Here is a 27,488-nt window from a genome sequence, read left to right on the forward strand (position 1 = left end):
GCATGTTCCCCCAGAGGCAGCCCACCTTGTTCCCTTTTCTTTCTCAGTGTCAAGGACAGTGCCTGACATAAGCTATAATAATAATTCACAATAACTTTTGTGCTCCCCAGTTCCACCCCAAATTTAAAATTTACCATCTGCTAACCACTAGGCATTAGCATGTTAACTCCTGCTGAATTCACCACTAGATGGCACAGGAACCCCAAACCCCATTTGGAGAAGTCCGGGCAGCTGACTTACGTCTTTACACTGGTCTAGCTTCTTGATTGCTTCATATTCTTGTGTGATTGTCTGAGGGAAAAAGCATTTCCCTTTATCTTCTTCATACTCGGCTTTGTAATTTTTCTATGATGAGAAAGAACGAAAATAGATCATGACTGTTCTTACTCCCAAAGAATGTCATCGAGACACAGAACAATGGTCTTCAACTTACGTCACTGTTTTGAGCTGAGACTTTCATGCAGTGTATTTGATATGGGTCCTCGAAGCTGCCCACGTAATGGCCCAAGACGTTCTGTACATAGGAATCTTTGTATTTAGCCTGAAAGAGAAGCATATTGACAGATATGTCGATTGTGTACGTTATTTGTCACATCGTAGAGAAACCCTCAAACCCCAGGGGCAACCACGGCCTTTCCAACCTCGCTGAAGTTCTTCAGCAGAGTGTCGAGTTGGTATTTAGGGGTCTCACAGTAGTTCATGCTCTTTGCTTTTGTCTTCTCATAGTTTTCCCTGTATAATCTCTGTCAAAGGAAGAAGAAAATCAAAGAGAAGAAAAATCTATGTCATAGTGTAGAAGCCATTCCCATCATTGCTATACCAAAAAGGCAAATTTTGTATTTTTTCAGAATTTATTTTCCACATGGCCAAAAAGGCAGTATTCCTATGGTAGAGGCTCACGTCTTAGATAATCTAGTCTGCTAACAACTGTATATGCGCTTGTGTTATTTATCGTAACATTGCTCAGCCAGGATATCCCATGACATACCAACACTGCTTGAGCAATTTTTTTTTTTTTTGCAATTTTGTCTTAATGTAATTCTATCCACTTGAATGCGTTTGAAGGAAAATGAGTTTTTTAAATACTGCAAAATTAGGTAAAAGGTATAAGGTGGACCTTAGATACTTAGGCTCAGTCCTAGAAAAGTCTTCAGCTCATTACTTGATGAAAACGCATTTTATTTACAATAGCTTTGGAAGCTGGCTTTTCTCCTTGAGTTCTAATATTTTTCTTTACAGTAATACACACTAATATGGTTTTTCCATTTTATTATAGGTTTCATGTATTCTACACATTCTCCTTAATTTTACCATGTAGAAATCCAAAAATATACGCAGTAAAGACAAGCATACTTATAAATGATACAGAATAGGGAATATTTATTTAATGCCACGAGTTAGAGAAGCAATTTTTATAAAGAATTTTTAATATTTTAGTCTTTGAAACGAGATCAGTGTTTTATAAAATTTTTAAAATACTTTGTTCTTGAGGTTATGCTTCATCTAGTTTTCCTACTTTATTGGTCTTTAGCCTGGTTTTCTCACTTTTTGCCTTTTATTTTTCTATATATATTTTTGCAGAGTACCTGAAGTCATATCATTACATGGAATGAATATGTGTTTATACATACTGAGATATTAAATCCATTTCTAGGAAATAATGATAAAGAAAATGCTATTGCTAGTGTATTTTCCCCCTAATAAAACAGAGGGCACTAAAGAGATTAAGGAAACATTTAAAATTTCACTGATGTCTCAAAGTACAGAGATGTCATAAGAATAAGGAACTTAATCATTTCTTAACCCTGGGCTTTTGTGTTTGACTTGTCATCCTGAATCAGAGATTTCATATAGGCTAACATCTCATCCAAAGTTATAGTAAACAGTAAATGCAGCCATATCTGAAAGTAAGGGTGATTTACAAAGACACTCACGTCACTCTGGTTTTTGGCTGTCTTCAAAGAATGCAGCATCTTGGGATCATCATTAATGCTCAGGGCTCCAATCATCTTCCCTTTGCTTTTCTCATAGTCTTTCTTGTACATCACCTGTGAAGACATCACACATGCCAGATCCCACCCATCAGGCAGCGTCACTGGGGGCCCTCTGCCCGGGTGCCCAGGCCACACTCACATCGCTGGCGATCCTGCTGTTGGCTTTGGCTGCCAGCAGGGGGATGGCATCCACTTTAATGTCAAACTTCTTGGCTTTGCTCTTCTCCCAGTCTTGCTTATAGATATTCTGAACAGGAAAATTTTAACAAAGGAATTGGCAAAGGTGATATGCATGTTATCACACTGTCAAGACTAATGAGTATCTCAATACTCTGTCTTAATATGAAATAAATGAACCATTTTAACTGTAGAAAATCATGCATATTTTAGTTATTTCTCTTCAAGCTGAAGCTTCTAATTTTCCAAGATCAAGGTTCTCTCCTCCTCATTAGAATCTTTCATTAAATTAACCTAATCCTAGTTACCATACTAATATCTAAGTCCTGATACTGAGCATTTCACAGAGTGGCACAAATATTCTACAGTTAATTTACTTTTTATGATCTAAAGATATCACTTTCATTTGATCTCAAAGTTCTCTGTAAAGGTTATTTCCTGAATCATTACAATACTCATTGATGCTAGATAATTTAAGTACTTATTTATAGAATTGTTGAAGAAATTGAGATCTCCCTTTCCAAGGGGGATTTGACCTTTCTATAAAATTAAGTTTTGAAAATGAAAGGTAGCAATGGATACCTGGCCTTATGCTTTTTGTGCAAGCTCTCTTACATGTAAAAATAAGCATAATTTGTGTGAAATAAGGGACATTATACATCTGAGGAATAAATAAAATGAAACCGTATCTGAAAAAACAGGTCCTGGATGAAAATTAATCATTGTATAACATAAATGAACATATGGCTAAAATATCTAACATTATGATTTGCAGTCAAACCTACATGAGTGGTGGCATTTTGGGGGTTGGTTAAAACATATCAAGACTGTCTAATTGTATGAAGCTACCTACAACATTGCTACACACATTTATAAGGTAAATTGAGAGATACATGGGTAGAGGCATAAGGACATGGTGCAAATGCTAAATGTTCTTCCCATATTTTTTTAAGATTTTATTTATTTATGAGAGAGAGAGAGAGAGAGAGAGAGAGAGAGAGAGAGGGAGAAGCAGGCTCCATGCAGGAGCCTGATGTGGGACTCGATCCGGGGATGCCAGGATCACGCCCTGGGCCAAAGGCAGGCTCTGAACTGCTGAGCCACCCAGGGATCCCTGTTCTTCCCATCTTTAACACTGAAGTGTTTATTCAGTGAAGCCACCCAGAAATAAAAGCACAGGTTGTCAGGATATCCCACAGCATAGTATATAGGAACTTACATCACTCAGGTTATAAGCATTGACTTTGTGCTGGAGGAGGGCAGGAGTATCCGGGGGTATGTGGCACTTGAACTTTTCACTTTCATGCTTTGCTTTGTAGTTCAGCTGAGATAGAGAGTGAAAGAGACAGAGACAGACGGAGAGACAGAAAAAAGGAGACCATTAGCTCGAAAGAAGAATTGTCCCCAAATACAAAAATCTTGGGTGGTACATTTCACAGAATAAAACATAAAATACATTTTGTTAAATAACAACTGACAATATTGTTGAGACCAATACAGAAGTCCAGAGCTAGGGTAGTCCACCCTGCCCGACTGACAACCTGCATGACAGCACGTCTGTCACCATGGTAGGACTATCCTTGAAGGAGGTGGCTCTTCCATATATGTTCCCTCTCCAGGCACATCACAACCGGACCCAGAATCAGGAGATTCTGAGACTCCCAGCCCTTTCATTCCATGGTCAATGCGCACTTTCTGGAGAAACACGTCCCCTCACATACATTATGATTTGTTAATACTCTTATCTGAAGACTTTATTTCTGGCCATAAATTGATGGAGGTTACTTTTATTGTTTTGCTTAGTTCAGCACAAGCTTGGAAGTTCATACTTAAAAGTCATGTGATAAAATTATCTCAAAAGCTCCATTTTTCCGAGACTTATTTGAGACAGAGACATCCCGTGCATTAAACATGTACTCCGGGCCAGGGTATTTACTCTGCTCAGATCTCCTTTCGTTTACCCTCAAAACAACTGCAAATTACAAAAGGGAAACGCGAGGCATGGCGAGGTTAAACAATGTGCCTAGGCTGCCAGGTTATATATAAATGACAGAGCTGGAGTCTCACCCTGATTTGCTGGACTCAAGGCCTCATGTTCCTTCCAGCATAAGCTACATTAGTCGCCCTTAGAGAACCATTCTGCTATCCTTGCTATACATCCCGGAAGATGCAAGGCAACTAAATAGGGAGATATTTTAGGTGATGACAAATATAGACAAGTTAAATTTGCTAAACTCACTTAGCCTTTTTTGGTAAATGTGACAAGTCACTGGATTTTATATACAGAGTTATGATATGTTATCCCTCAAAATTGGATTTCCTGCCTATTTAAAGGAACTTACATCACTCAGTTGCTTGGAATTGACTTGGGCTTGCACCAGCACAGGAGAGTCAGTGACTTGAGTGAATTTTGTTTTATCTGGATGGACTTTGTAGGTGTGCTGTGGAGGGAAAAAAAAGGAATAGTCTTAGCAATCAAATCCTATAGTCCAAGCAAGGAGAACCCATTCCCCAAAATAAAAGAAGCTTGTAGTTAATAAAACACAAGGCTCTTTTCTAATTAGACTGCAGTGTTTTTAGAGATGCTTTCATAGCTGTACAAGAAACTTTCTCATTCTTCAGATTTCTGATAACTCCTCTTTGGGGAAATGTACTAGAATTAGCTCTTGAAATGTATGGATGACAGCTAAGGAAAACAGTTCATCACCTACAAAATAAATTTTGTTTCTTATAATTTCCTTGCTTGCATATATTTGAAAAGTGTTAAAATCTTAAATATCTCTCGACTGCTAGATGCTCTGGAGGACAGGACGTTCGAAGGTCACACTACAGACTTACATCTTTACATTGATCCAGTTTCTTGATTGTTTCATATTCTTGAGTTATAGTCTGGGGGAAGAAGCCTTTGCCTCGGTCTTCTTCAAATTCTGCTTTGTAGTTTTTCTGGGAGGAAGAGAAATCAGACACGAGGATGCAACCATTTTATCCATGCCCTAAAGAGGTGTTATTCGGAAAGCTGAACAACCATCTTAGAACTTACGTCACTGTTTTGAGCTGCAACTTTCATGCAGTGTGTATGATATGGATCCTCAAAGCTGCCCACGTAGTGTCCCAAAATATTCTTTAAGTAGGAATCTTTGTATTTGGTCTGAAAGACAAAACATATTTCATGTATTTATTGGGGGAAAATAATGGATCTTAACAGAAGTAGTAACCACAGAATTGCTTACATCACTAGTGAAATTGTGCAGAACTGTATCAAGCTGGAATTTGGGGGTTTCACAGTAATTTATGCTCTTTGCCTTTGTCTTTTCATAGTTTTCCTTGTATAGTTTCTGTTGAAGGAAAAAAAATCAATTAGATTCTTGTCACTCCCACACTGATTGTAACACTTGTATTTCTCAACAATAAACAAGAAGAAGAAGAAAAGATATATCCTGTCAACTGTCTTAAAAACTGACAATATTGGGATCCCTGGGTGGCGCAGCGGTTTGGCGCCTGCCTTTGGCCCAGGGCGCGATCCTGGAGACCCAGGATCGAATCCCACATCAGGCTCCCGGTGCATGGAGCCTGCTTCTCCCTCCACCTGTGTCTCTGCCTCTCTCTCTCTCTCTCTCTCTCTGTATGACTATCATAAATAAAAAAATAAAAAAATAAAAAAAAATTAAAAAACTGACAATATTGGGGTGTAGTGAATGAAAAGTTTCTTCTATTAGCAATTACTGTAAAGTTTAGGTTTTTAACATTCACAAAAAAAAGTCAAGAAACCAGTATTCTGCCTCAGACCAAGCCCTTAGCTGTGGAGATTTGTGTGTACTTCAGGACTGCTACATCCGCTCTCCCTCAACTCAGACTCGTCTTTCACTGATGGTGCCACAACAGACAGGAATCTTCTGAGAAACAGGGAATTCTTTTTTAAACAAACCTTCACAAAAATGTTTAAGTTGAGAAACACACTCTCTCTTCCTCCTTCCACCAAGGGAAAAACCCCCTTATACAAACAGATAGTATATCTTAAAATTAAGGTATATACAGGAACTCAGATGATAAAGCTACTCACTCTTCTCCCCAGCTAGGACCTAAATTTAGCTCTAATGATGACAATAAACAACCGTTGGATTTTAAATGCACAGCTGATAAAGTGAGAGCTTTGTCCCTTTCTCATGTTGGGTTTTGAGGTTGTAAATGGTGTTTTGGTTTTTAAATATTTATATTGTTCTCTTTATCAACAAAGTAGGTTTGAACCTCAGCTTTGCTATGTTTGATAAAGAGGACCTTTATTTAGGAAACAGAAGACATGCTTTGCATTGACTTCCCAAACAGGGCTATTTGGACAGATCCACTCACGCTCTCACCTGCCACCCCAACTCCACTCGCCTCATTCCTCAATCACAGGTACGCATTTCTATGGTGCTGACTTAATCCGAGGGACAAAGAAAAGATAACTAACCCACAGGGGAACCATGTATAATCCTCAAATATTGGGAAAGCTTAATACTTTGGGAATAACCTAACTGATCACATGTTCTCTCTTATTTATATAGTCAAAGCGGTCTTGGGCTGTTAGTCTCTTAACGCCATCTCTCACTTATCCGATTTTATTTTAAATCTTATGGATTGGTCAGACTCTTAATTCTACAAGTAGAAACTCCTGTGAAGACTTAGGGAACCATTTTGTTGTTGTTGTTGTTTGTTTTTCTGGGAGAGTCATCTTTTAAGTTGCGCTTTCTGCAAATGATGGTTTCTAGGGCCAAGATTTGCACAGAGAATGATAGAGGTGAGGGGAAGAACCTGTGGAACCCAGGACATTTGTTTTTGCCCTGCTTGAAGAACACAAGGGCAGGGTGCACACCAACTTCATCTCTCACTCTCTGCTCCTTTCAAAGCCTCTTTCTGGGTCAGGATCATGGAGAAGCACAGGCACTAGAGCCTATAAGCAAATGAGGATTTCTCTGCCCATTGAGCTAAATCCACAGGCGCCCCCCCCCAAAAAAAAACTAACACACATCATGCTCAGAGGCATTCCTGTCTTCCTGTTAAATAGTTCCAGGGAAACTGCTACACTAGAATCCTAAAGTATTTGCAAAATTATATATGCATTTAGTCATTATAGAAAGAGAGAGATTTCATCTCTCTAGCAGCTAAGGTTAAAAAAAACACTTTCTGACAAGAATGTACTTACATCACTCAGGGCATCTCCTGCCGCCTTCAGCTGCTTGAGCAGTGGGTTCTCTGAGGCAGGAAGTACATTATAATCTGCTTTTCCTTTATTCTTTTCATAGTCTTCTTTGTATTTTACCTGTAGGAGTGAAATGATAAAGTAACTGGGTTATTTTTGCTCTTGTCTCTATTATGGATATTATGATATAGTTCTACAAATCAATTTTCTCTCTAGAAAAGTGGCAGCTTGACATTTTACAAACAAAATACTCATAGTAACTCATAACAGCAGCAAAGAAACTGCATAAATCTCCAGGATAACTTTTCTTCCCGTTCATTTATTCCTTCAAAAACATCCATAGGGTATTGATTACGTGCTGGCCCTGGGACAAGTACAAGAAAGAATAACACCTGGTCCTTGCCCTCAAAGAGAAAAAGACACACGCAAATAATGGCAGTGTATCATGTCCCAGACACTTGCTGCTCCACAACTCTCATTTAACTTAGCCTCCAGCGGCCAAACTACCAACACATTTTTCAAGAAAGCAAGCCAGAAGGATCATCAATCTGCCCTCTGACGCCTCATCTGACTGTGCGTGAGCATGTGTGCAATTCACGTGTATGAAGAGACCATACATTGGTAAATTCAATTTAGAAACATTTTAAATAGCTGATCGCTCCTTTCTCCCTTCACTCACTTCTCACTCTCTCCCGACTCTACTCCTACCTCGTCTCACTGATGTGTTCACATGGAGATATCCAGAGTTCAGTCCTTAGGGTTTTCTGTCTATGCTTGCTCCCTTGATGGTCTCCAGTCTTAGGACATTAAATACTCTCCATATACTGACGTCTCCCAAATTTATACAACCCTCCCATATATTTCCCCTGAAACTTCAGACTTGTATAATCAACTGTCCACTTATTATTTCCTTCCACTTGGATGTCTAAAAGGCATCTCAAATCTTACATATTGGAAGCTGAGCCCACATTTTCCCTCCAAAAATAATTATGCACTCCTTCTACACTCTTCTCTCTCTTGATAAAGAGAAATCCCATCCTCCAGTTGCTTAAACCCAAAAGCATTCTTCTCATATCCCACATCCAACCCAATAGCAAACCAGGTCAGCTCTATTCTCAAAGTACATTTCATCGATCAGCCCTGCTCCCCTCTTGATCTAAAACATCACTATTTTGCACCTGGATACTGAAATGGCTTCCTGGTGATGTGATCTCCCTGCTTTCACTCCCTTAGCAGGGCCAAGGCCAGGGTTTCAACCAAGTCTGATTGGTTTTGAAGTTTATACTCTGTCTAGTGCTTTAGAATGTCAAGGATTCTTTTTACCAAAGTCTACAGAGTATAGGAGCATATCCATGGATTTGTGTATCTTGTCTGTGACTAGATTTTCACCAATTAGTAGGAAAATAAGAAAAATCACGGTAACAGATTGTGTGGGAGTGTCCATATTCAGAGAAGGTTGACAGTTGTCCCTTCTTGAGGGGTCCTTCTGTCTAAGAGTACAAACTAACTGCAGGTATCAAAAGGTCTTTTAACAAATACTGAAGATGGTACTTGACTATTGTTAAAAGTCATCCATAGCAACATTTTTCAAAAATTTGTACCATGATAACCCCAAATTGCTTTTTTTGTTGAGCCCCAAGAACCTTTTTTTTCATTACATATAAAAGCAAGATTTATAAGAAATTCGCCCACAATAAGACTGTCATGACAACTAAGAGCATTTCTTCATACCTTGCTCGCTGCCACTCCAGCTTGTTTATTCACTTTGTACTCTGGTGTTTCAGTCTGCATGAAGTAGATCTGGTCTTTCATATTCTCAAAGTCTTCCTGGTATTTCCTCTGTAAGACATTACACACACCGGGGAATGCCATGAGCACAGACTGTGCAAGGGTTCACATGGGAGGACAGGGGCCTCTTCAAGAGCTCACGCACAACCACAGCCACGCTCCTCTTGGCTTACACATGGGTCAGGTTAGAGAGAGATGGTAGTGCCACCATCAAAACAATTAGCAACTCAACAGAGATTTGGAGCAATTACAAGAGGCTGAACCAGCCTCTAAGGAGCTCTCAAAGGCCAGGGGCAGAGAACTTCTGAGGGGGGGGAAAAAGCGCACTTTTACAGTGAAGAAAATCTGGGAAGAAACGAAATCAGTTTCATAAAATGTACTGGTTGGGTTCTCCAGGCAAATAATACATTAAAAAGGGCCCCTTTAACCTGTATTCACTTTGGAAACATCGTTCATATGAAAATTGAGGCAAGAATAATGGAATTTAATTAAAATAGTATTTCTCAAAAGGAAGGAAAGATGGAGAGATTTCTCTCAGCAGGAACTCTACACAGGTCTTGTCCCCATGAAGAGGAACCTGGACTCCAATGTTCTGGTAACACTGCAGGTGCAGCTGAGGGCCAGAAATCCGAAAGGAAAGGGTCACTCTTTCAACCTAAGAACATCTGGCCGTTCCTTCCTACTTACTGTGCTGATGTTATCAGCATTCATTCTGGCGGTTGCAATTTCAAAGCAGGGGGTCTCACTCCATTTGCCTTTGATTTTATTTTCATAGTCTTCCTTGTATTTTTGCTAGGAGAAAAAAAATAAATACTGAAAATATAGAAATTGATAAATAAGACAGAAAAGTGGCAATGGCCAGCTTTTAAAAATATCTTTTGGGGCGCCTGGGTGGCTCAGGTGGTTAAGTGTCTGCCTTCAGCTCAGGTCATGATCCCACGGTCCTGGGAGATCAAGATCGAGCTCCCACGCTCGTTCTCTTGCTCACTGTCTCCCCTACTGCTTCCTCTCTCTCTCTCTCTCTCTCTCTCAAATAAATAAAAACAAAAATGAATAAATAAATGTAATAAAAATAAATATAAATATAAAAGTATCTTGACCATGGCCCTTCTTAAGTTTTTAAAATAGATGTCTTCAGGGCAGCCTGGGTGGCTCAGCAGTTTAGCGACGCCTTCGGCCCAAGGCATAATCCTGGGGTCCTGGGATCGAGTCCCAGGTCGGGCTCCCTGCATGGAGCCTGCTTCTCACTCTGCCTGTGTCTCTGCCTCTCTCTCTCTGTTTCTCATGAATAAATAAATGAAATCTTTAAAATAAATAGATGTCTTCAAACCTTCTAGTATAGTGTCAACAAGAAAGTTGGGTAAGAGGGTAGAGGTAATAACTGACCCTCTTCTTGTTGAATCTAGAGACTTAGTTGATTCAGAACTTAAGGCTATTCTCTGATGTTTGAGGGAGAAGAGTCAGAAGCATCCTGCCCTTATATTTCAGAGTTCTAATGAAACCACTCACCCCCAGATTTCCATGCCACATGAACTTGGACATAAACTTCTGAGCTTTACCAAAGCTTCTAGTTATCTAGAAACAATACCACCACAAAATTTGGTTTGCAGACTAGTTAATAAGACTTTCTAGTTGAGACTTAAGGAAGTTTTAGTGAGAACTTGCAAGCAATTCAAAAATTGCTCCATCTTACTCCCAAATACCACCCCACCCGAATCCCAGGCAGTGAGCATTTTGAAGAGGGGAATTAGGTCTTCTTTATGTTCATATCCTGAGAATCTAACACAAAATGCAGCACACAAAAGTGACCTAGAAAATGCATGTACAAATACACTAAATTGTATGGAGTCCACGATATGTGGCTTCAAACTATCTTGGTCTACCTCAGGATAAAATTAAACTAGTCAACCCCAAACCTGGGCATATGAGCCAGAGCCAGAGCCGGGTTACAGCAATTTCCTCTTCTTGGAAAATGTGTTAACAGACACAACCAGTGAATCTCAGGGTGTCTGCATGCCTACACCCCCACTACACTCTTCAAGAGAAAAGAAAGTGGTTTTCTGGTATCCCTTTAACAGAACCAGTAACAAGGATGAGTGATGTGCAGAGCCAGTGAGTTTGAGCTAAAAGATACTCAACCCTTTCTCAAATATCTATATCCTTTCTTATTAAGACCTTAATATGCTAATAAATAGCCAAGTGGTTTTCATAACTGTAAGTTTTAGAGCCCTGGGCTTGAGCCTGGAAGTACCGGGCCAAAAACTAGACTCTATCATTACCAAAGGTATGACTGAGCCTCTCCAAGTTCTCAACCACAGCACTGGCACTAATAATACCTTCCACAGAGGATTGTTGGAAAGATTAAATAAGTTCAATACCCCCCAAAGAGTCCTTTGCAAACTCTACAGTGCTAAACAAATGTAGGCTAGGATATTTGTAGCAATAATGATGAGAACATTGCTAGCATGACAGAGTAAGAAACTCTGGAGAAAATTGTGTGTGTGTACTCTTCAATGGAAATCCTTGTTGAGAGTATAGTTACATTAAAGGGCCAATTAATTTGCCTACTCTTCTCTTTTTGAAACTTTAAAAATTGAAGTCAACTCTTTAGCCATTCAAAACAGACTGAGTTCAATCAATCAAAAGGAATTTTTTGATTTGCTAATTGCCAAAAAAGTATTTCTAATCTTTTTTGGAGAATAGACCTCTTCAGAAATCTGAGGAAACCATAAAATGCCCATAAACACTTCACGGGTCTTGATGTACAAGTACCCCAGGTTAAGATCTCCAATCTGCATTGTTGGTGGGGGATACTGTCCTTCCTCTGCTTGCTATCAAAGGAAGAAACCTCCAAGATTAGGGGGTACGGACAAGAGGGCCTGATACACCCCCAAAACTTTGTAATATAACTTAAAATTGAGAAGGCAGCAGACATTCTTAATGAGGTCCAAAAGTTGGGCCATTATGGAGAAATAGTAAGAATCGCATATGTATATTTGTTAAGGAAAATTAAAAATTAATTCTCACATCAAGAAATAGATATCTGATGTTTAGAAGAAACTAAAACCAGATGCTGGAGCACCTGGGTGGCTCAGTCAGTTAAGCATCCGACTCTTGGATTCAGCTCAGGTCATGATTTCATGTGTCAGGAGATTGAGCTCCGCACTGGGTATAGAGCCTGATTAAGATTCTCTCTCTTGCCCTCTGCCCCTTCCCCACCCGCATTCTCATGTTCTCTCTCCCCCCAAAAAGTAAAATAAACCAAGATGCAAAACAAGAGTATAAGACCACCCAGCACTCTCGCCCAAAGTCCTTGCCCACTTTTTCCTCTTCATGAACCTAAATGGGTTCAGTTCAGAGGGGATCCCTCACAATCTGTCGCGGGGTACTCCCGAGTCTGGGAAGATTTTCACTACAAAGGAGGAGGCTGCAGTTTGTTAACTGTTGAAGAAGTTATGGCCTTCCCCTTCATCCGTAGGTAGGAGAGGAGTTTAAAGAATAAAGGCCTGTAGCTTGAGGAACGAGAGGGAGAGGGAGATGTGTGACCTCCTCTATCAACGAAGCGGTCTCACTCTACAGGTCTGCAGCAAGGACTGAGTGTTCACATGGTACAAAGAGGTGGGGGAGCCGTATCAGGAGTCCAACACCCAACCTTCCCTCTAACCCCACCCTAACCCTTCTGTCGAAGTCTGTCATGTTTGAAGTCCATTCATAGGAACCTGGCAGCAAGAGTCGATTTAACTCTCTCTAGGGTTCTGTGTTTGTTCATTTAACAGAGGACAGCACTGGGCCAGTTCCAAGCTCTGGAACACCTTCTGTGGGCAAGACAGTAACCACATGTCGGTAGATCTAGTAAAATTGCTTCCCCAGGCCATAGTGTCTCCTCCTCAGAAATGAGCTGAGAGACTTTCATTAGGCCACGGATTAGACACCCTGATGTCCTATGTAAACACGTGGTTTCATTTTCTACTTTCCACATCTGCTTCTGTGGTTTTGATGAGTTTATCAAATGGAAGGAATACAAAGCCAGTTAATCACACTTCACTTTTTCTGTGAGCAGCTAAATACTGGGACTTCCAACCGCTTTGTTCATAGAAGAGTTGTCCTCTCAGAACTGTAGAGGGTCCCAACGGATATTTTCATTGCCCATAGTGGGCCTAGGCTGTTTTCCTAAGTCCATCAACTCTCCTCTGGTGAAATCAATGGAAATTCCTCCCTAATTCTTTGTGATAAAGGAGTTTCCATGGTTTTAGATCATCAGAGCTTCGCATCTTTGTCCTATGCAGCAATATTCACTGAAAGAGGTTTTTTTTAAAAAACATTCTAGTGAAATACTAAACTCTAAATATTGGTCTCCACCCTCAGTTCCTAATACAGAGCTCCTAAACTGCCGTAACCTCCTGAGTGACATGGTTGTCTTTTTTTTTTTTAAGATTTTATTAGAGAAAAGCAGAGAGAGAGAGAGAGAGAGAGAGAGAGAGAGAGAGAGAGAGACAAGCAGATTCTGCAGCAAATACAGAGCCCGACATGGGGCTCAATCCCACGACCCTGAGCTGAAACCAAGAATTGGAGGCTTACCCAATTAAACTACGCAGGGACCCTGGGTTGTCTTTTGTTCCAAGGAGACCACCCCTGGATAGCTTTATGACGGGGTCTGGTCACCAGAAAGACCAAGTCATACTTTCTGCCCCACCCTTCATCTTCTAAGGAGGGGAAAGGGGCCAGACACGGAGTTAGATCAGATAGGTTGTGAGGCAACCACCATAAAAGTCCTTGAAGTACGCGATTCAGAGAGCTTCCAGGTTGGTGAACACATCTACATGCCAAGAGAATATCACAACCCTGCTCCACAGGGACAGAAGTTCCTGTGTTGGGACCCTTCAGGACCCCACCCCAGGTACCTCTATCTTGGTTGTTAATCTGTACCCTTTATCATGTAAGAAACCTAAGAAAATGTTTCCCTGAGTTCTGTGAGCTCATTATAAGCAAATTAAACCTGAAGAGAGGGTCGTGGGAACCCTGGATTAAAGCCAGTCAGTCAGAAGCATGGGAGGTCCAGATTCATGACCAGTTGTCATGATGGGGGCAGTCACGTGCCTCTGAGCCCTTAAACTGGTGAGACCTGAGGCTAAGCCCTGGTAGATAATGTCGGAATTGAATTGAATTATAGGACACAGAGCTTGTGTCAGAGCATTGGTCGGTGTGGTAAAAACCCACTTGGAGGCAGAAGCAGGCATAGGGAGTAGAGGAAACAGAGCTTTTCCTTTCAGCTCTAGATCGCAGTTAGGTATCACTGGAAATTCTAGCCTGAAATCTCACATTTTTCCTATCATGAATCTGGAAGGAAGCAGAGAGGTAAGCACAGAGAAACTAAAGGGCCTTCCCAGGGTTGCATTCAGAACCCCACTTTCAGCTGGAGTCTGCACAGTAACCTCTCCTCACCTGGAACGCTCGCTTACATGGATATTTCTGCCTCCCTGTCCATCTGTGTTAGGGTCACAAAATGCAGCTGAGCCAGGATGAGTGCTGGGACCAGCTGGTGCTTTGGCCAAAGACAAAGGTGAGAGAAGAGATTCTGACAGGTACAGTACGGAAAGCTGACAAACAAGGTCATCGATATAGAAGCAATATAATCATTACAGATACACGATCATTAAATTAACATAGGAACTGAAGGCTATAAGACCAAGGGATGGATCTGGGAAACATAGACAAGAAAATGCTGAATTTAAATACCTAAGGGTGAGGAGATAAAGGAGATTTTTCTCTATTTTGGAAAGAAAGGAAATGATGGTACTGAGACATGGTGATAGGCCAGGATAGTGGGGAATATTTCAAGAGGGAAGAGGCAAGTCACGCAGCTAAATCACCTCTCTCTCCTCCACCCCCAGGCCCACTCCTCTCTTACTGGAGGGTCTGTTGTCGGATGGACTGCTACCAATCACAAGCATTTCTTCCCAAAGTGAATATTACTTTGGATGTACAGCAGCCATTAAAAACTTGGAATTTGGGTAAGACTGGGACGAGCAGCCAAATCTGGTGACTTGCATCCACAGCCATCCTCCCTTGGCTCATATTATTATTCCACAAGGACACACCCAGCACTGGTGAGGTTTTTTGGTTTCCAATGATGCCACCATATCTGGGTGGAGCGGTGCAGTCCAACAGGTATATAATGCAAGCCACCACTGTATTTAAATTTTCTAGTAGTTTATTTTTAAAATATAAAAAGGAAGAGGTGGGAATTTAACAATATATTTTACTTATCCCAATAGATCCAAAAATATTATTCCGATATGCAATCAATATAAAAACAATTAATGAGCTATTTTACATTCTTTTTGTCATACTAAGCGTTCAGGACCCAATGTATACTTCCCACATATAGGACCCTCAGTTCATATAATCACATTTCAAATGCTCAACGGTCACATGTGGACGATGGCTACTGTATTGAAGAGCGCAGGTCTAGACTAACTGGCATGTCTAAGTTAGTGGAGAGACTGATAATAGAGCAGTTTGAATGGGATTTTTTTTTTTTTAAATCCTGTTCAGGTACCCACACTCCACACTCAAATAAGGTAAAAGTATGTTGCATTAGAAAGAAAGCTTTTAAGAAATACTTCAAATAAAAAAAATATTTTTTTCTTTCTAAATGACTTTTTGAAAGCAGCTTTTTCTTTGAAAAAGACCCATTGTCCTTGTTTCCTAATCTTATTTAGGTATCAATAGTTTCAGTAGGCCAGCTCTTTATGGACAGTTCTAGAATTTATTTCTCCTTAGCCATGGGCAAATTTCAGGTTCACAGCATTCCTATTAGTGAAGATTTACTGCACTTAGAGGATCTATCATCCAAGTAGCCTTGGTTACAGTTAGTAGCCTGCAATATCAGACACTAAAAACATCACTGGATAGACTTCATCATCCACAACTTTTCTTCCTCCTCCTTTACCAGACATCCTCACCCAAAAATATCTGTACAAGATAGAAACCTTGAGGTTCCACCAAAATGCAAGCAGAAGACCAAGTTGGGACTGTACTCCACAGAGGGCCAAGAAAAGTTGTTAGAAGCAGCAGTATCAAAAAATTAATTAATTAATTAATTAATTAATTAAATTAAACAACAACAACAAAAAAGGCAGCAGCAGCAGTATCCCAGGAGAAAGTGGCCTGATTTGAGCCAATTTGAAATAAGATTTAGCTCGGGCCTGGTCATCAGCTGAACATCGGCCTCTCGGCCTTCTCTGTCAGGTGCTCCTTCCTTGGGGCTGGCGTACCAGGCTAACTATAGACCGACCAGGCTGTGTAGACCAACCAGGCACAACCGAGGGGGTGCACTGCCCAGGGCAGGCAAACCAAGCCACGTCTGAAGCTCACTCATGTGCTCTCATTTCCTCCATGCCTGACAGCATAAAACCGTAGGAGGTCTTCACACTGAATTAAAGCAATCAGACCCTCCAAGAGGACACGCGGGGACCGGGTTCTTGGTTAGCAGCATTTCCACAGGTCAAGGTGTTAAATGACATCAGGACACAGGTGCTGTTTTCAAAACGCGGCTTTCACGCTTTCTGATCACGGAGTCATTAAGCAGGCAGAGTGTTTATTAACATGGTTCCAGGATGTCAACGGATGGATTATTTCTGCTATGGACCTTTTCGGGTCATATAGCAAAAACATGCTCAGTTTTTGGTCTCCCTTACTTACTTTCTCTGATGTTTGAGATTATTAAACCAGAGTTTTCAAGGGAGACGACGTCCCGGCCCGATTTACTCACCTTGCTCACTTGATTGGTCACTTTCTTAGCAAATTCTATATCTGGAGGGTCCGGCAAGGTTGTGAATTGAGATTGCTGTTCAGCATGACCTTTTTTGTAGGCAATCTGACAAAATAAAAGACAGGAACACTCATGAGGCATGGAAAAATCATTCTACCTCCCATATTCCATTTGTTTGCATTAAAAAAAAAAAAAAGCCTATGGCTTCATCCATACCTGAAGTTTTAAACTTTAGCGTATTCACGTAACAGTAACGTGTCCTTGCAGATGTCACACGCCCCTGCTCTCAGCGTTTCTAGTGATTTCTATTTCATTAAGTCTTCCCTGTTCTCCCAGATTATTAACCCTACATCTATTTCCTTCCATGTGTCTCTGTGCCATGATGTACAATTGAGATTGCTCTGTTAACTGGGGTCTTCACTGCCCAACCTCTGGTCTTTACATCACACCAGCTACCAAGTCCCTGGGCTCTGGATCAACTCAACGACACTGCCCTGTTCTTATGTGCAGGATGCTGAGTGCTGCTGAAGGAAGTCATGCCCCTCGACGGATTGGATAATGACGATGTGCTAAGCACGATTAAAAGAGCTACTGGAAGAAGGTGCAGAGGTGGAAAAGCGAGTCTCCTGAACCTAAGCCCTTAGCTTGAAGTCTAGGTGTCTACCCAGTGGTACACTCTGTGAACAAGAGCTTGCTTGGGGCTCTCTGCCCAATACTCTGAATTTATGGTAACCGATCGCTACTTTGCCTTCAGTGAAGCTTGAACACCCCCTTATGCATCCCTGGTCAGTCTCTACTCACAGCGGCTAGTGCAAACCCCCAAGACTGTCCTTTAGCCCCCAATCACTCTCAGCTTGCTCTTTCATAAAGTAAAGGAAGGCTGTATAGACACTTACCTTCCCCTGTGCTCGTCCCTGCCCTTCCCACCTGCTACACGGGCTCAGAGAAGCCGCTTTCTCGGGGTGACTCTGCACGCAGACTGCTATTCCCACCTGCAGCCCTCTGCACCATCTCCAGAGTCACCCCTTCTCTTTCGACAGCTTCAAACACTCTTCATTAGCTCCTTTCCTTTAACCGACTAAAGGCCTCCCTTGTGTTAAAGTGTCATGTCCATCAAGCATGCAGCCCCTTCACCCTTGCCCTCTTTTTTCTTCACTACTGACTACTCAGGGCTTTTCTTCCATCAACCTTGAACACTGCCTCCAAAAATGCAGAACTATTTGTCAATCTGCAGGTACATGAAGCCCTCTTACGCCTTGTGGACCTTGTACCTGCTGCTCCCTTTCGCTGACATGCCCCAGCTCCACGCTCTCGCCATCTGCCTACAAGCTGCTGCTCATTCTCCACAGCTCCGGACCAGCACAGGTTCCCCTCCTGTGCCCTCCATGACCTGAAGACCTTCTCCTGGGGTCTCACTCAATGTGGCCCTTAGCTCCTTGGAAGGAACTATCGGATGATGCCATGGTTGGTTGTTTACCTATCTGCCCCTCCTTGGTCTGTGAGCCCTGGATGACAGCAAACATAGCCTCTCATCTGGGAGCTCTCATGGCTTGGGCAGACCCCGACCAGAGCAAAAGTTTAATGATGGATTTCTAAATGTGTGTTTTATATACTGAGGCCATTGGCTACTCACTTGTGAGACTTCTACAAATTACTTCTTCCATGTGGTGGTATTCTTATTTATAACGTAAAGAGGCTGGATAGTTCTGGGACTCCTGGGGGGCTCAGTGGTTGAGTATGTGTCTTTGGCTCAGGGTGTGACTCCCGGGTCCCGGGATTGAGTCCCACATCAGGCCCCCGTGGGGAGCCTGCTTTTCCCTCTGCCTGGGTCTCTGCCTCTGTGTTTCTCATGAATAAATAAAAATCTTTTAAAAAAAGAGGCTGGATAGTTCCAAGGTCCCAGTCATCTTCATGCTTTAACCAAGTCTAACTAGGTCCTAACAACATCTCCCTCCTGCCTATAACAAGAGCTTTTACGAACATCAATGGGTCAATGGAGATACAAAAGACCAGTTTTAAAATGCATTGATATTAGTTCCACTGCTCAGTCTTTAAGGAGCGAAGGCTCAATTTTAGGCATAGGGCGATTGGGATTTTTCCATGGCTGGCCGAGTCCCCAGAGTGAGCAATGTCCTATCAGGAGGAATGCTTACTAAGGGGGACATCCTGTCAGGAAGCTCCAGAGAAACTGGATCTAGAAGTCCTCATTTCTCAGGAACTTTGTTCAGAATTCAGCCTTGTTAGAATTCTGTACTCTGGATCCACTTAAAGTGTCTCTTGGTATTTGTGAACTCTTTTGTTTCTGCTCAGATTACAAGAGAAACCTGGTAAGTAGGTTCCAGAGAAACTGGAAGGCGACACAGGCGAGGGGGACAGGAAGCCTCCAGACCCAAGCCCTCAGCTGGGATCTGCTCGGCCTGGCAAGAGTGTTCTGTGAACAACAGCCCGCAGGCGCCCCGTGCCTGAGAACCATAGGGGCTCCTGCTGCGGACGACAGCATTCTATTAATATTGTCCCAGCAGCCTAGGAACCTGATGCTCGGGGCAGTTAGTCTGCAATAAAGTTACAACCTGCATCATAACTGCCAAGTTTCTCTGAGGAAGGACGGGAAGACTCTCCTTCCCCAGGCAGTCTCCTTTATGCATGTGGAGGGATCCCCAGACGTGGTCACCTGTACCTGTTCGAAGTCCCTGGCACCAGAGCGGCACGCAGGACCCCTCTATCTGTCCATCTCATGGGTAAAGGGAGGCTGGAGATCAAGTGTCTTCTTGGACACTCTTCCCGAGGTCACGTGACACGGCATTTCCTGGTTCTCCTTCAACTTCTCTGACCATTTGTTCCCTCATTCTTCTGCTGGCTACTTTCCAGATGTCCTAAGTATGGGTGTCCTCCAGAACTCTGCCCTTGGCCATACCCTCCGCAGCCTCCCCCATGTATTTTCATGTCCTCAGCTATCACTTTTATTCCGAGGACTCTCCAATATTAATATTTTGTCCTGTTCTCATGCCTATGCAATAGGACACAGTTTCTAATGGAAGATCCAGATCAAGGCATCTTATGGATGCAGCGTCTCAACTCCATTTCTCTGTTCACTAGTACATCATTACCTGTTGCACCCCTATACACCCAGGCTACCAGTCTCTGTTATAAACTCCTTTGTGGCTCCTTTCACTCTTTCATCTCCAATATCCAATGTCCTTAACACTTTTAAAATACTTATTGCCCTCAGATTCCTTTCTTCTTCTCCGTTGTCCTCCCTTTGATTCCACAATATTACTAAAATAGTCTTCGATTTATCACATTTTTTCCTAGTCCCAATCCACTATATTGTCCAAAGTTTTTCCATATCCTACTTTTACCATACTGTTTCCCCTCCCCCAAAAAATCATAGGATATCTCTTAAGGACTACCATATCACGTCAAAGCTATTTGGTCTGATTTTCAAGGTCCTGCCGCCACTTTCTTAAAAGTACCCTCCTAACTAGGTATCCACAGCATTCAATTTGTTTGTCCCCTCCAGACTCATTCCACCTCTGTCCCTCATTTCAAGTGTACTCCCTACTTGAAATGCCTTTTCTGTTCATCATTGCCCTTTCCCTTGGGATTACCACTTCCACATGGCCTTCCCTAATTACTTGCGTGTGTCTTTTCAGCAAGTATTAGACTGTACAATCTGCTTCCTAAAATTTGTGAAAAATGTTTTCTTATTGTTTAATATATAACAATTTCATCTTACCAGCCTGATTATAAAATCTCAAGGGAAAGGATGAAATCTTTTCTATCCTGCCAGCTATGCATGCATAGACTTTCAACAACTATTGATCACTTGATAAAAGTTACACAATATTATATATTCATAAGATACAGAACCAAAAAATGAACTTAAAAGAGAAAAGGTCCCTACACATTAAAATTGGTACCGTGCACTAGAGAGCCTTAAGTTTTTGTTACGGCTTCTCTAGTTCCTATCTTACTCTATGGAAAGATAGGAGCATAACCTATGCCATATTTTAACCAATTATATGAAAACTGAGATAGAAATAGGTCCCCTAAATTTACAAATGATATAGAGTGAGAGGCAATAAAAGACCTCAAAAGTTGGAGACACCATCAAAGGAGTCTGCATAATTCCAGTACAGGGCAAGATAGGATCCTAAGACCCACTGGAAGGAAATCCCAGTAATTTTCAAGATGCCAACTGACTTGTTAAGTCCATAGTGAATGTAAGAAGTTCTAGGAGTCTGACTGACAACTGAATGAAAAACAACTTGTTGTTTTATACAAGAGTGCTGTCCCGAAGACTAGAGCAGTAGTCTTTGGATTTTCAATATAGTTTCTAGCAAATCCAGAGGTCAAGAACTAAAGCTCCTCAAAACAAGGGGAAGTGCTAAAATCAAGTAGAGTTCTCTGCTGCGGAAATAGCTTTCAGCCTAAGGACTCTATTAGGCCTTTTAAGTCCCTCTAAAAAAAATCTGTTCAAGATGAAACACACTAAAATTCTGGTCAGTGGAGACAGCTGATTTATTTTTCTTTTTACTAACTTTGAAATATCCTCCATCTCTTTGAAACATCCTCTGCGTATTATCCGATGGCAAGAGCTTTTGTGAGATAACCACACAAGCATGTTTGGACAAGTGTGTCAGTTCATGTAGAGAAAGGGGGACACACCACAATTCAGACTTTATAACTAGGATAGCAAATCAAACTCCTTCAATAACATTTTTCACTTAATATATTTGGGGAAATGGTTATGATTCCAATAGGGTTTTTTTTTTTTTTTTTAAAGTGGCACTCTACTGTCACTAAAGAACTTCAACTCCAGCCAAGGGGACAGAGGGCATATGCTACAGTGGAAAGAACACCAGTCTTGGGATCACAAGACCAGGCTTCTAATCTGGGTTTTGCCCACTAATGACCTCAGGTTCTTCACCTAATAAAAAAACAAGATTGGGTTTAATTATATCTAATATAAATTATGCATTTAAGTACACATCATAAATTACAACGATTCTAGATGGAATCATCTGCTATTATGACGTTTCATCTTTCTGAAAGAGGAATTGCAATGGACATGTGGCCAGAAGACATAACCGGAGGTGTCCCGATCCCACACTCCCAAACATTGTTGACTGCACTGGACTTACATCACTGAGAGCTTTCTGGGCCTGGGCCACCCGTCTCAGCTCTGGGCTATCGTTGTATGGGTAAAACAAGCTCTTGTCAGCCTCCCAGTCCTCAGTGTACAGTTTCTAAATCAGAAAAGGGTGAGAAGTTATGAGGTAGGAGCTCCCGCTTACACGAAATACACAATTTTGAATTCACCCAGCAGTAGCCAGAAGAACCAAGGGCAGGCTAAAAGCAAAGGCAAATGGAATCCCCAGACAGCCTCCCCCATTCCACTCAGTCCAAGTCATCTTTATTAATAGCGTGTCCTGCTTCTGCTGACAAATCTTGTTTTCAGGAGGGCAGACGTGTCTGATTTTGTTTCATCTCCCCTCTTGGACCTTACCTGCTTCCCACAACAAGCATGAATGCAAGCGGAAGGAGGCAGGAGGCACCTCGCATGGTTCCTCGTCACGGAATAAACATTTCATGAGAGCGATGGCCCGAAATCACGCAAAGCGCAGCCTGGGCTCTGAGAGCCACTTCTCGGCCACATCTCCATTCTCCCCACGTGTTCAGCTTCCCACCAGGACCCTCCCTCCCACTCAAGAGCTTTCCCCTCAGTTCCCCCTTGCCAGCCGCAACCCCTGCAACCCCCACGGCTCAAGGACACTCTCAGAAAGGCTGGGCCACCACGCGCCGGGTCGCACGAGCACCCAGGGTTCCTCTGCATCAGGAGGAGGAGGACAGATTTCGCGACAGAGCAGAAGCCCTCACCTTACTGAACAAGGCCGTGTTCTTGACTGCCTGGACGAGTTCAGGGGCATCAGGGGGAAGCAGGTACTTATCCTTGGTGTCTTCCCAGTTCTGCTTGTATAAAACCTAGACAGACAGGGAAGAGGACCCGTGGCTGAGGTCTCCCGCGAGGTAGGAGGGCTCAGAGAGCAGTGCCATCGAGTCTTCCACAGCCAGAGTGCTCTCACGGAGGGGCTGCCCTGGTGCCCGTTGTCACCAGCCCCAACTGGGAGAGCAGTGACCATGTCAACATCCCACAATACTTTCCCTGCGTTGCAAGCTTTTACTTCAAAAGTCTGATCTCTTAAACTAAGTCATGATCATGATTCTCCACAGATTCCTTTTAAGGGCTGCAACCTTTGAAAGTCATTGGCCGATTCTGGAGAGGAGGCATGTTCCTCTTGACCCACGTGGTAGTTTTTCCATGTTTTGATCAGTTGCTTACATTGGAAATTTAAGGATTTCTTGTAAAAATTAAGCTCCCTGACTTCCCTAAAAATAAGTAGGAGACTCTGGCAACACTGGGATTGCATTCTGCACGGCAGCTGCCTGGAGCCGAGCTGCCAGGCAGAGGCGTCCCAACCCACTTCAGTCATCTGCGCAGCCTCCCTGACAGGTGTGGGCACCAAGCTCATGACGCCCCTGGATTCAGGTAAGACCGGCGAGCAGGATCAGGCCTGTCGGGTTTCTCCTCTAAGGCCAGGTAGAGGAAACCCACATGCTATATAGCATCCCAGCCATCCACACCGTGACCTCACCTTACTGACTTGCTGCGACACTTTCTTTGCATGTTCAATGTCCTTTGCTTTTTCATCCACGTGACAGATAGTTTTGGCAACATCGCCATCCATTCGATACTTAACCTGCAGAAGTAATGCACAGCATTCGTGACAGGAGGGCCAATGTGAGTATATTAAAGAATATCTTACAACCAAAAAGCATTAACCCAAGGACTCAACGTCTGTGCCGCAAAGCGAAGTTTCTGCACTTTAGAAAGTAGGAAACTATCATAGGAGAAAGCTATGATCCCCAAAGATGTGCAGAGCACCTGCATTCGCTGCATATCTGCCTTCCTGGTGCAATTCCAGCCTCCCTGCCCTCCTCTGTGGGGGACCACAGTGAATTCGAACTTCCCATCTCTTATCTTGTAAGCTAGTTTACTTAGCTGAGAAGTCTCTGCGGGTTCACATTTAGAGCCACATAATCTATAGCCAAAGCTTCCTCTAGATTTCTCGGCTGTCTCAGAGTAATTTGACTCCTCGTTTTCTCTACACCCATTAAAGTCCTCAATTCCCAGTTGGTGGGCATGTTTTCCACCTAGCTCTCTATTTTAACCAAGGCCACCCACCTCACTGAGTTGATCTTGTACTTTCTTGATTCGGCGAAGTTCTGGGGTATCTGTCGTGATGGCGTATGGCTGTCCTTTTGCTTTCTCATAGTTCTCCTTATATTTATTCTGAAAATAATAGCAGAGATTAGCCTAAAACCTGACAAGACGGCAGCAGAAACTTCAGGCAATGCATTCATCTCCTTGTGTTAAAAAAAAAAAAAAAAACACCCTGCAAGTTCTAACGATTATCAGTTATAACAGCTTTCTTTTTGTCCCCTACTCGATTCTCAGCAAAAACTAAAATAGATTTGTTAATTGTTCTTCCTAACATGATTGGACACTTGAGACAGTAGATTACAAGCTATTGTCTTGAAATGCCCTAGAATGATTCTCTCAATGTTTTTATTCTCTGGAAGCACACATAAAAAGCCTGAACCTCAACAGTTTTAGAAAGTAAATATAGAAATTGTCTGAAAAGATTTGATTGCTAATACAATGCAAAAATATTCAATTCAGAATTTGCAGCTAAATCTCGGTGGTTTGGATAGCTGAGACACCAGCTGAATTAATGGGAAGTCTGAATTATGGAGTATTTTGAAAAGGAATGAGATTTTATTATTTCTGCTAAATATACAATGAGTTCTTGCTTTAATAACAATGTGCATAATTTATCATTATTAATGCTTCAATCGTACTCCTGGATGTACTTACTGACTTGCTGCGACACTTTCTTTGCACTCGACAATCTAAATTACACTCTTGATTTTATCACTAACCACTTTAAAAATACTACAAACCTTTGCCATTTTGTTCAGACTATCAAAATTCTAGGGTGTTATTGTCAGTTTAGGAGTTTTACGGCAATAAATTGAATAAAAAAATTTTTTGTTTTGGCTGAAGACTGCAATGATAAAAGGAGGCAAGATAATCTTATTTTTAGAGATTGAAATCTTAGAAAACTAGATTTTAATCATTCAAGAATCTAAACTAGAAATTTATCAAATAGTGTCCAGGAGTGAACCCTAAACCAAGTGTGAACACTTATTGACCAATCACAACAGGATGCCTTTGACAGAAGCATTTAGTCCTATTTAATCCAATGTTCCCCTAAGCCGCTTTTCATTTTTTCAAGCCACTTAGTGATACCTCAAGCCCACACGGACACTCAACTGTCCACTCAAATGGATCTCCATCTGCTGTCGGTCAGTAGAACATGTCGCAGCATAACTGTACGCGGAAAGTTAAGGACCAGGTACCTTCAGCAGCGGAGATTATGCACCTGACCCTGGTTTTTTAAACTACAGGTTCTTCTTCCCTATAGGACTCTTAAAGACCTTTTTATATATTGTTAACTAGTCTACTTAGGGGGCATCCTGCTCAGACACAGTGTAAAGAGGTGTTATTTAGCTTTGGTGAATGGATTTCAATTGAATCTATATTTATGACTTCAGGATTCTAGATTAGCCAACAAACTGTGATTAAATACCAATAAATGCCTCCTAATAGGCTTCCTGTTTATTTTGTGGGAATAATTTCAGTAAGGATGTTTCTCTGAAGCTGCAATGGTACAAATGAATTACATGGAAAGGAAGATTCAAGAGTCACAAGAGCTTATGTTTCTGCAGGTAAGTTTTTGTCTCCCACAAGGTTGAGGAACAATCTAGCTGGCGCCCAAAACAGAGTCACTGGAGATCAGTAATTTCTCAATAATAAAACCAGATTAGCACAAGATGTTGGAAACGCACCGGGCTAAAGAGTTCCTGCATCTTCTGGCTGTGTACAATGTAGGGGGTCATGAACTTCGAAGAATCCAGTTTCTTCCGGATAACCTTCTTCCTCTCCACTGGCTTGGCTGGTACTGGCTGTGCCGATACTGGCGACGCCAGTGCCGGTTTGGAAGGTCCTGATGGCTCATAGTCCGATGTGGTCGTAGTTTCATAGACTTCTGTTATGGTCTGAAAATGTGACATGTGGTTCCAGTGGTTATGGAAATAAAAACTGTGATAGCACGATCTAGGTGCATGCGCATTATTCTGACCTCAAGTCAGACTTGCATCCCTAGGTGTGCTTCTACGCATCTGAAACAGGCCAGTGGTTTAGCGCCTGCCTTTGGCCCAGGGCTTGATCCTGGAGACCCAGGATCGAGTCCCACATCGGGCTCCTGGTGCATGGGGCCTGCTTCTCCCTCTGCCTATGTCTCCGCCTCTCTCTCTCTCTCTCTCTGTGACTATCATAAATAAATAAAAAGTTAAAAAAAAAAAAAAAAACCAAATGAAACAGGCCAAGGCGGGAAGCCATGGGCTCTCTACTCCACGTTAGGGAAATCTGAATGCTGATTGCTCGGGAGGGTGTGGAATCAAGAGGTCACTCCCTGTTCATTTGCTACAGTGCCTTAAAATTCCATTGGTAGGAAGGAACTCAAACACTTTCAGGTTGGGTGAAACTCAGAAACTCAACATTCTTAGACATTTAAGATCTTCTCAAATCGTTTGGGTAGAGTCAAAGCCGTCTTGGCATCAGGGAACAAAAACAATTAAGATGATCAAATAAAGCTCAACTTGTTGACTTCATATTAACTCTAAATGGGTCCAAGAAAAACCTGCTTGCTTTTTCCACAGGTCTTTAGGCTGTTCCCCTGCAGGCCTAGGCCAAGGATTATGAACTTTAAAGGAATGAATCACATCAGTATTACAAGTGATTACCATCCTTTTGGCTTAGTCAGTTAACGTGAAGTGGAATGCCATTTACACTAACGAATGCTCAGGTGGACCAGGATAAGGACGGCAACACAAGGGGGTAACCATCCTTACGACAGTCCTACGCGTGCAGTAGGTGGGAAATTACTGTTTCTTACGCCAGGCCGTATAGAAGAAACTAAGGCCAAAGTTTAGGTCTAGTCCAAGGTTAAAAGTAGTGTATGTAAGAAAAAAAGGTAAGCAGCCAAGTGGTCCCTGTGATAGCAGGGCTTCCCTCCCAGCTAATATCCTCTGTACCAAAGGAAGAGTTCTTGCATCAATTATGGAAAGGGAAGCTGAATCAGCAAGGAAACCGGCATCTGGGACAACTTCCCAGGTGTCCTCAGGTCGTTGCTGATGGGCCGCTTTCTGCCGCGTTGCTGGCCTACAGGGATGGGGGGAGACTAAGCGACCCGCAGCAGCTGCTAATGTTAGGTCTCATGCAGTCGCGAGCCCTGAGACGGCCACACGCTGCATGTCAGTGCTCAAGAGAAACCTCTCCATCCAGAAAGGAAGCGCGAGTGAGCTGGCTCACCCTAAAAAAAGTTCCACCTTGGAACATTCACGGGAAAGGCTTGGTGCTAAAACCTCCGGAACGTTTCGTTGTACCATC

General features: G+C 42.3%; 1 protein-coding gene across 1 annotated transcript in view; it reads right to left on the reverse strand.

Annotated features, from left to right (window-relative positions):
- NEB (nebulin) overlaps positions 1 to 27,488 on the reverse strand; it is a 210,814-nt gene that overhangs the window by 178,508 nt on the left and 4,818 nt on the right. The window contains 19 exon segments of the mRNA XM_041739331.1: positions 241 to 345; positions 434 to 541; positions 642 to 743; positions 1,935 to 2,048; positions 2,134 to 2,241; positions 3,391 to 3,495; positions 4,514 to 4,612; positions 5,010 to 5,114; positions 5,212 to 5,319; positions 5,402 to 5,506; positions 7,354 to 7,470; positions 9,082 to 9,189; positions 9,826 to 9,930; positions 16,913 to 17,017; positions 22,057 to 22,161; positions 22,793 to 22,897; positions 23,569 to 23,673; positions 24,159 to 24,266; positions 25,886 to 26,095. Of these exon segments, the coding sequence (XP_041595265.1) occupies positions 241 to 345; positions 434 to 541; positions 642 to 743; positions 1,935 to 2,048; positions 2,134 to 2,241; positions 3,391 to 3,495; positions 4,514 to 4,612; positions 5,010 to 5,114; positions 5,212 to 5,319; positions 5,402 to 5,506; positions 7,354 to 7,470; positions 9,082 to 9,189; positions 9,826 to 9,930; positions 16,913 to 17,017; positions 22,057 to 22,161; positions 22,793 to 22,897; positions 23,569 to 23,673; positions 24,159 to 24,266; positions 25,886 to 26,095 (2,127 nt within the window).

The sequence above is a fragment of the Vulpes lagopus genome, chromosome 24 (assembly GCF_018345385.1).
Source record: "Vulpes lagopus strain Blue_001 chromosome 24, ASM1834538v1, whole genome shotgun sequence".
Classification (NCBI taxonomy): Eukaryota; Metazoa; Chordata; class Mammalia; order Carnivora; family Canidae; genus Vulpes; species Vulpes lagopus.